The 10154-nt window shown below is 42.8% G+C and overlaps 1 protein-coding gene across 4 annotated transcripts in view; it reads right to left on the bottom strand.

The window, feature by feature from the left end:
- Nucleotides 1–614: 614 nt before the first annotated feature.
- Morn4 (MORN repeat containing 4) overlaps nt 615–10154 on the bottom strand; it is a 52797-nt gene continuing 43257 nt past the window's right edge. For all 4 annotated transcript variants that reach the window (XM_078031349.1, XM_040273413.2, XM_005335261.5 and 1 more), the window contains exons 2-5: nt 5213–5310; nt 3651–3765; nt 2419–2528; nt 615–1983 (exon numbers count right to left, since the gene is read on the bottom strand). In XM_078031349.1, coding sequence (XP_077887475.1) covers nt 1835–1983; nt 2419–2528; nt 3651–3765; nt 5213–5279 — 441 coding nt within the window. In that variant the 5' untranslated portion in view covers nt 5280–5310 and the 3' untranslated portion in view covers nt 615–1834. The remainder of the gene's footprint in view (nt 1984–2418; nt 2529–3650; nt 3766–5212; nt 5311–10154) is intronic.

Below are 10154 nucleotides of genomic sequence, written 5' to 3'. Positions count from 1 at the left end.
ATTCTATCCCGAACAGGGCAAGGGGTAATATCACAAAGGAACAGGTGAACGTAGCTCAATCCCTGGGGATGTAGGAAGTTACACCCATGCATGAAGACACATTGCGTTAAGATCGGGGCTTCAGTTACTTAAGCAACTAGATCACGGGGTGACCGACAGTACCACACTGATCAGGAGGGGAAGCAAACGCTGGTCACATGCTATGTCGGCCTCCCACATAACATGGTGGGGGAAGTTCTGTCGCTCTAGTGTTCCAGGTATGAGGTGACATGACTAAAGTCAACCAGCAGGCCTGGCAATAATGGTCTCAGGCCTTGCACACTCTGATGTTCAGGGTGAGAGGAGGCCTATGGAAAGGGAGTTGGAATCAGAACGACCGTGATAGAAATTCCACCCAGCTCTACTTATCCATTCACCACTCTGGGCAACTTAATCTTGTCTGATTAAAAAAAAAAAAAAGTTCATACATTCTACTCTGCAGACATTCTGAGAATTAGGTGATGTTTTATATAGTACAGCTGTCAGTTCCAAGCCCCACACTGATTTAACTTTTAGAAAGAACAAATGTGTTGGTATTCATGAGGATTCAGGGCAAGAAAGTCATAGAAACAAAGTATAGGCAGATCTGGTGATTTGTTTATTTCTATGAACACTTGATTCTACAATACAGTTCACAGAATAAATAGAGGCACACGGTTATAATTTCCACCATAGTCTGCTATTGAGGAAGATTCAGTGTGAGGATGGCAGCTGGGGGTGTGTCTGGGTCCTGTGGTAACTGGAGGCCTCATGATGAACTGTATAGGGATTCCACCTTCCAAAATCTGACCAAGGCCTGAAGATCAAGGCTCTTGGTGGGAGAGTTATAGCAAGTCAAATGCAAGGAACAGCCAATGCTTTTAGTTCACCACAGTCCCAGGGTGGGTGTGAGTCTACCTACACCCAGGGGTGTAGGTGAGTCTGATCTACCACCTATAGGGAAAGAACTATGTCGATGCAGGCCTTCCCCAACACTTAGTCCACCCCCCAGGAAGGCCTTGAGGCCGGATATGTCTGCCCCTTGACCTGGAGTGAGTAATGAATACAACTTATGAGGTTACTATTACATCAGTTTCTTTCTTGACTATACCACAAAGGGATTCTGTCTGATAGACTCTAAGGACGGAGAGACACAAATGGAGATTGGAATATATGCCCTAACTCAGGTAAAGAACATGACTTGTAAAGTCAAGAAAGAAGAAAACAACACTCTTACCAGATCCTTCACAGGGGAAATAAGCAGACACAAAGACTAGTCTGATCAGACAAAGTTGGAGCCTGGAGCCAGGATTCAAACTGCACTGAATGAGGGGCTCATGTACACAGAAGTTCTGGCCCGACTTTCACAGGGTCACTGTACTGTCTATCTTGTACCTCATTTTGCCAGGGCAGCACCCAGCATTGGCCCTAAGTGGGGGCTAGGGTCATGTGCCCAAACACAGGCAGAATGAGGAGATTCTGAATCACTTGGCAGTAAATGGAGTGAAGGCTGCAGCCACTCTGTACTGGGTAACCCCAGGTCTCAAGAACAGGAAATGTCGACAAGTAAGAAAACACAGCTCCTGTCTTCAGCAAATAAGCATCAGGAAAAGACAGATCTGCTAACCACTGCGGGGTCTTTGGGCCAAAATCCTTAGCACTTTCTGTGATCAAATTGCTGATTGGCAGGTGATGGGACACATCACAGGCTTCGGCTCCGTGGTCATCCTCATCTCATCTGAGATCTGGTTCATTCTGTTCATCTCAGGTGGTCATGGGCTTTACTGACACTATTCCAGCTGTGCCCACTGCCCCATCAAGCAGTGAGATTTCTGGCGGACTTGGAGGCACTCTGGGCCCGCTGAACTACCGCAGAACACTTCTCCCGCCGCAGCAGTTTATTGTTCTCAAATAGACCTTCGTTGCGGGGTATTCCATGAGAACCATCAGGGAAAGTCAGCAGGCCTTTGAGGGCAGAGAAAATATGACAGTGACATTAACGTTGCAGAGCTCAGCTTTTGTGTAGAGGCTATAGAAGTAAAAAACTCAGCTGGGTACCACGGCTAAGGCAGGAGGATCATAAGTTTGAGACCAGCCTCAGAAACGTAGTGAGGCCCTAAGCAACTCAGCAAGACCATGCCTCAAAATAAAAAAATGAAAGGAGACAGGGGTGTAGCTCAATGATTAAGTGCTCCTGGGTTCAATCCCCAGTACCAAAAACAAAACAAAACTCCCAGCTCTACTCAGGCCTGCTCCATTGGTGAGTTTGACAGATATCATTAGGTTCATTAAGGCATGATCACTATTAATTGCTGGACATCCACAGAAGAATTAAAACTAAACAGCCTAAACCTACATTAGGCTGGCCTATGTTACCCAACCTACCGGGATGCAACTTACCAAAACCATCTACTCTGCCATTTTTAAATTCCCCCTCAAAGGTCATGTTGTCGTGCCGAATGAAGACTCCAACGCCATTAAACTTGCCCTGGGCAAACTCCCCCTCATACCTACAGAAACACCAAGAGGTTAGCCTTTCGTAGGCAAGTTAGCTGTCCAGGTTAACTGAGTCAAGCAGCTGCAGGTATATATTAGTTAAAAATGCCATGGGGCTGGGGATGTGGCTTAAGCTGTAGCAAGCTCGCCTGGCATGCGTGCGGCCCGGGTTCGATCCTCAGCACCACATACAAAGATGTTGTGTCCGCCGAAAACTAAAAAGTAAATATTTAAAAATTCTCTCTCCCTCTTTAAAAAAAAAAAAAAGTATCATGGAACCAAGTCCAGTGTGGTGGTGCATGACTGTAAATCCCAGCTACTTGGGAAGTTGAGGCAGGAGGATTCAAAGGCTCAATCTCAGAAAAAGAATTTGAATGAATGGAGCAGGGGTGGAAGGTCACTCACCTCCCTGATATTTTGAATTTCAAATCTATTTAAAAAGTAACCAATAAAAGAACTGCCCACTCCTGGTCTGTTTTCTAGAGTGCCTGGGACAAATTCAAGGTTGATCATGTAAAGGTAAAATTTCTAAGCTGATTCTAAGCTGCAAAAGTCTGAGTTAAAGTGTAAAAGACTGGGCGTTGTAAAGCTTCTAAATTACAAGGCCTGGGCTAAACAGTAAAAGACAAGACGTTGTTAGAATTCCTCTGCTACCCCCGGAACCTGTAATCTCTGTAGCTGTTAGGACAATACCTGAACTGCCCAGTAAATATTTCCATTGGCTCCAAAACCAATCAGTTTAAATGTGTACCCCGCTTAGAAATGACCAATCACCCCTGCCCAGACTGTTCCCGCCAATGAATGTACTAATCCTGTCTCAGAGTTGTTGTTCAATTTTCCCATGCCTCATAATGATTTGTTCTGATGTATGCAAAGCCCCCCGCCCTCTCCAAAAAGTGTACTTAAGCTCTGCTTGACCTCTGCTCTGGGCTCTGGGCTGCTCTCCCTTCTTGAGTGAGCACGGAGCCCCAGCGCGCTGGAATGGATCCCCAATAAATCCCCTTTTGCCAATTGCATGGAGCCAGTCTCTTGTGTGGTCCCTTTCTCCGACGCTCGCCCGGACCCTTACAATCAGATTCACTAATATCCCATTTTTATATCAGAGTCTCCCTTGTTTAAAGCTGAGAAATACTCACCTTGAACCATCTGAAAAGGTCAGTACCCCAAAGCCATTAAAGAGCCCATTCTCAAAATGACCCAGATAGGTGCCACCATCTGCAAACAGCAGTTGACCATAACCATGCCTGCGGCCTGAACAAAAAGGACATGTACAGGTTAGAATGGGGCAACTTCAGGGTCCCTTCTCACTTGCCTAGCATCCCATACATTTCATGACACTATTCACAAAAGAGAGAAAAAAAGTGGTGGCATTAGCAGGGCAGAGTCTGACACCAGCAAAACCTGGAACCTCCCATCTTTAGTCTCAACCATCAGATTTGGAGCACATCTCTCTAAGTATGAATAAGACTCTTAAAATAATAGTAGCCAATATTCATAGCCAGCCACTCTTCTAAGCACTTAGAATTTATGATCTTATTTAATCCTGTGGTAACCTTATGAGGTAGACACAGTACTGTTATTATTCCCATTGAATAGATGGGGAAATGGAGGCAAGGAGAAGCTAAGTAACTTACTCCAGATGCCAGAGCTGGAAGTGTACAGCAAGAATGTAAATGCAGCAGACAGCCTGACTTGCAGCCCACCGTTGACCTTAGCTACACTGCCTCTCAGTGTAGCATTGTGAAGCTATGGGACAAACTTAACAGCCTGACTGGCAGCACTGGCTTAGCTCTGTTACATCAATAGGGCTGTGCCCACTCACTAACCTGACCAGAAAAACCTGGGCAAGATGCTGGGAAGCAGTCATGCTGTTCAGACAGTGCAAGGGAGTTCTTTCAGTGGGTAGAGACCACCCAGCAGAGCCTCGGCAAGTCTCTCCTCTAAAAGGCTGTATTAAAGGGAACAGCAAGTGTTGGGGGAGGGGAGAAAAGACTTGGGACAGAAGGAGGCAAGGTCACAAAATGCACAATTCCTCATGGCTCAAGGGTGTATCACCTGCTGCACTGGAGACCCAGTCTCCTCCAGGCAGTTCCTGGCTGACTAGGACTGGACACAGGAGTCTTTAAATGGCCAGATTGTGTTTCCAAACCGAACATCATTAAACCACTTCCGGCCTGGTCTCAGGCTCTGAAGAGTTTTTCTATTCCTATGAATAGATACTTCCAAATGTAATGAGCTGTCTGTCACAGGAAATTCAAGGGAACGAATGTCATTTGGTCTTAAGTGTCTGCCCTAATTTCCAGATCTTCTTTAACTTTTTTAAGGTTCACTGTAACCAAGACACTGCAACAAATTCTGTACTCAATTTACTGGCTTTTAAAGAATTCATTTTGTTCTTCTGTTTACATTATAACTTATTTAAGAAAATCTCAAATAATCCCACTAAAGCATGAAAGGATATTATAATACTGCAAATCTAGAATTTTGGAAAGATTCAACTTATTTGTGCAGGTTAGATTAACAACAGCATTCTCTAATTCCTTTATTTAATCCTAAAATAGAACAAAGGAAAGGCACTGTGTGAAATTAAGCCCTGGAGTAGGAAATGAAGATCCGTAAAATTGGCTCTCTATCCTGATGTATTTTCCTTCAGCTGAATGAAGTGTTCATCACTGGATCCCCTCAGGGTCCTTCTCACCCTCCTTCCACTCGCCACGATATTCCTCCCCACTGGAGTAGGTGAAAGAACCTTTTGTCAGGGTCATGGTGACAGTTTACAGAAGAAAAAGATGAAATCTGTAGGAAATAAACAGAAAAGAGTCAGTGTCATGGGATGGCTGGAGGAATGGACTGCAAAGTCATTTCACAGATGTACCCTAAAGGCTACCAGACTGGTAAGTATATGCCACCTTGGGTACATTGAACATAAACACCCTCCTTTTCAACCACCATCATCACCATCACCATGATCACCACCACCACCATGATCACTACCACCATCATCATTACCACCACCACCATCATTACCACTACCATCACTATCATCACCACCACTACCACCACCACCACCATCCCATCATCACCACCACCACCATCAGCACCCCACAACCACCACCATCATCACTACCATCACCATAAGCACCACCACCACAACCACCATCACCACCACCCCCACCCCCACCATCATCCCCACCACCATCACCACCACCACAACCACCACATCTGCCCATGCACTTCTTTTTCCCACTTAAGAGTTTTCAGTCAATCTCTATTATCTATGATCTGGGATGGAAATGGAGGCTTAATCTACAAATTGTTACTCAACACCCACTATGTGCTTAGTTGATGTATACAATATAGTCTCTTCCCTCAGTGAGGTGATAATCTAGTGATAAGACTAGCAATTAAAACACTGAATTATACCAGAGAAAATGTAATAAAGTGACATGGTCAGAATTTAAAATGAGCAGCAAAGAAAACTAAGAAATGAAAGCAGAAAGAGCAACATACACATGGGATATTCAATGGGAAAATAAGAAGCCTGGTCTGATTCAGTTGAGAGCTTATTTAGGGAGTAATGGGTATACTCAGCCAAAAATCTTAAATCTAAAAAGACCCTGTGGACTTAGTCCAAACTCTCTCATTTTACAGATGGAGAAATAGAAACTCAGAGTGGTTAAAAAGTTTGTTAGTGGCTAAGTGTGGTGGCGTATGCCCGTAATACCAGTAGCTTGGGAGGCTGAAGCAGGAGGACTGCGAGTTCAAAACCAACCTCAGCAACTAGTGAGGCCCTAAGCAACTCAGCAAAACCCTGTCTCTAAAGAAAATATTTTAAAAAGGCTAGGGATATGGTCCAGTGCTTAAGCATCCCTGGGTTCAATCTCTGGTACCAAAAAAAATTAAAAAAAAAGTTTATTAGTGGTCAAGATGGGATTAGCACACAACTCCCCTGGCTATGACCAGTCCTCCTTATCCTGTACTATGGCCTCTAATTTTAGGTCAGGTTAGCTCATGGAAATCTCTGAAAGCCAGGCAGAGTTTATAGCAACTAAGAGAGGGAAGTGGGAGTTTTGAGTGACAGCGGGGGCTGAAGGGCATTGTGAACAGGGATGGTAACAATGAAAGCAAGTCCAGGACAGCTGCCCTGCTGAGCTGAGCCCCAAATTCACAGAAATCACACTGACAAATAAGACTTGTTGTTTCAAGCCAGTGTATTTTAGGGTGGGTGTTATCACCGAGCAAAAGCTAACTGATACATCCAAGTATGAATGGGTGGTCCAGGGGGATACAGTGCAGTGGGAGCAGAAGAAATGCTACGACAAAATACATCATGGGAAAAAACCACCATTGGATCAGGCTAGATGGTAAAAGAATGCTCTATCATTGACTGTAAACAGAGACAAATAGAATTATTTGAAATTCTATTTTAAATTACTGAATTATTTGAAATTATTTAAAAAATTCAAACCCTATTTAAAAAAATTTCCTAAGTCTTTCTACTCCCCCCTTCATCTCTTCTAAATCTAAGCAATAATATGTTTTCTCAAATGACAATGATGCAGATTCCTAGGCGCAAACCTAGACCTATCGAATCAGATTCTATACAGGTGGAGCTAGGGAGTCTGCAGTTTTAACAAGCCATCACTGGATTCTCACTTGAAAGCTGTGGACTACTATTCTGCTAAATGGAAATAATGTGTAAAAAGCTCTCTGAGGTATAAATCACCATTGAAAGGTTCCCTGTAACTAATAATTAATCTAGAGTCTGAACTTCAGGCACCTGACTGAGTACCATCAGGACACATGTACTTCTTTTCAGCACAGGGGCAAGACCTGGTTCACACAACTAGATGTGATTCTTTAAAGTCTCTGCTCAGTATCAAAATGCCACCAACATAATTCAAAGAACATTTTGAAACAGAACAATTTTGCAAGTTGGACTAATGAGGTAAAAGCTAAAAAGAATAAACACAAACTATAATCACCACCCATCTGTTCTTCATCAATATCCTATGGGCTATTTTGGCTGTTTTTGATACAGATATCAAAAACCCAGAAAAGGTCTGATGTGAAAGCAGCCTGGTCTCACCACAGCAGGGTCAGGCACATCTTTGAGGTCCTGGCCCTGTCTCTAAGCTCTAGTTTCAGACACAAGGTCAGGTAAGTCCTGAGAATCCCTATGTTCTCAATCAAATATGGAGAAACATTCATTTCCAGCCCCACAATAAAGGCCAGCCTTGTGGAAGCTCTCCCACAGATGTTTGGGGTCACTTCTCTGGGACTTGTTCACTTCTTTACTTATCAGTCAGTAACTACACATCCAGGGTCCTTCACATAGTATAAGGCACTCCCAGGCAAGGGTCATTTTCTATTTGTACTAAAGCCCTTCCAAATCTCCAGGGGCTATTTTCTCAGAAAAGTGATGCTGGTACCTGCTGTGTCCTCTGTCCTATGAATGTCTCCTAAGGTCAGCATCTAATTTCAGGCCCACAGACTCTTACCATCAGCTCAACATCACAGTGTGCTTGAATAGAGGTCACCATGACTCCATTGCAAATGCAACATTAATGAGAGGAAGAGAATAAATTTTCCATCAGAACAGCTGAGGAAAATTCTGTCAAGTGCAGCTAGGCATTTTGATAGCTATAAGTCATCTTGGACTCTCCCAGATCTAATTAAGTCACAACACTAATAGTCAACTTATATACAGATCAGAAACAGTTCATCCTTTCAAAACATGTCTATTGTAATCTGAAGATATGTATCTTCTACAAAATTTATAACTAAGCCATCACTCTAGAACATAAACACAAAATCAAGGCTATAAGAATCTTTTCTTTAAATGTTTAGAAGTATTAATTAACATGGCTCCAAATTTGGGAAGAGGTATGGCAGTGAGGTTTGAGGAGCCATAATGACTACCTTGGGACTTAGAGGGAGCATCCGTTGTACTTACTTTTCCTAAAGGCTACACGAAACTTCCAGAGTGGTATCCCATCTTGTAAACTAAAAAAGGGAAAGTTTCCCAGTTTGAAGATTATCTATGGTCAATATCCTAGCCCCGCCTTTAAGTTGTAAACCTTTTGGTATGCTGTTAGCCCTTGGGACCTGTACCCTAAATATTTTAAGGAAACTGATGAAACTTGAAAGGTTACCTTATTACCAAATGTGGTAGACTGTATTTTCCAAAGATGTTTGTAATAATATCTCCCATCTCATATGTTCAAATATAATCTGACCTGCCAATGATATATCAAAACGTGAAGTTTAATTCCTTTCCCTTGAATCTGAGCAGGACTGTGACTGCTTCAACCATAGAAAATGATGGAAGCTATGTGTTCTGTGGTTAGATCATAAAAGATGATGTAACTTCTATCTGCTCACTGGCACACCCACAGTTGGAGACCTGAGCCACCACATAAGAAGTCCAACTACCTGGAGGTTCCCATGCAATGAGGAAGCAAGCCAGACAGAGAGTTGTTGCTCCACATGGCCATCCACATCTCTGAATCATCCTAGCTTGGGTACCAGGCATCAATAAAGGAGCCTTCAGATGATTTGAGCCTTCAGCCACTGAGTGCAAATCTAATCTGAGATATCATGGAGCAAAGAGAAGCCATCGCCACAGTAAAAGTCCCAAATTCCTCATCTACAGAATCTGTGAACATCATGTTAAAAGATACTAAATTGGGGGGTAACTTATTATACCGCAACAGTAACTAGGAACCATCTCTTAACCTCAACCTTACCATCATTCTTTCCTATTTGTTTTCAAAAGTACATATTACAAATTTCCATTATCTAGGGAGAAATAGCAAATTCCCTTTAGTAATTGTTGGTCAAATTCATGTCCATTCCTAAGACTACCATCAGAAGTACCAATTAAAGGGCAGATGGAGTAGAATTCATGGATACTTTGGGCTGGAAATTGCTACATGTGGCAAATAATTCATATTATCACTGCAGAATATAGTGTCAGAATTTTAATTTACAACTTATGTAATTAGCCATGCTAATTAAGAGTCAGCTGCACAGCCATTGTGCAAAAAAGGAATTTCACCAGTAACCATGGTCACTGAGACAAATCTAGTTTAATATAGTCAGTGTTGATAATGACTGATAAGGGATGCAAAACAGCACTTGTATGTTATTTAAATAATCTTGTTAAAGAGAATAGATGGCCTAGGGGTGAAGATTCCTGCTTCTAAACAGGAATCCACCCACATTCTGTGCTCTGGATGATGAGTTGCAGGATCAGCTCAAACATCTACCTAAAAGGAAATTACTATTTTGTCTCTATAAACCAATATATTATTACTCTGCATACTAGAAATACATCCCTGCTATTTTATTATTTATTTATTTATTTGGTACTGGGGACTGAACTCAGGGGTACTTTGCCACTGAGTTACATCCCCAGCCCTTATTCTTTCTTATTTTTGAGACAGGGTCTTGCTGGGTTGTTGAGGACCTTGCTAAGTTCCTGAGGTTGGCCTCTAACTTGCAATCCTCTCAAGTTGCTGGGGCCTATAGGCATGTGCCACCATGCCTGGTTCCTGCTATCTTTGTTTTCTTATGTTCCAGATATTTCAAAACACAATTCTGGGATAAGCCACCCTTCCCAGAGTATGAGAGTCTTG

This window comes from Ictidomys tridecemlineatus, chromosome 1 (assembly GCF_052094955.1).
Source record: "Ictidomys tridecemlineatus isolate mIctTri1 chromosome 1, mIctTri1.hap1, whole genome shotgun sequence".
Classification (NCBI taxonomy): Eukaryota; Metazoa; Chordata; class Mammalia; order Rodentia; family Sciuridae; genus Ictidomys; species Ictidomys tridecemlineatus.
Note: the sequence above shows the minus strand (reverse complement) of the source record. Positions and strands in the feature narration are given on the sequence as shown.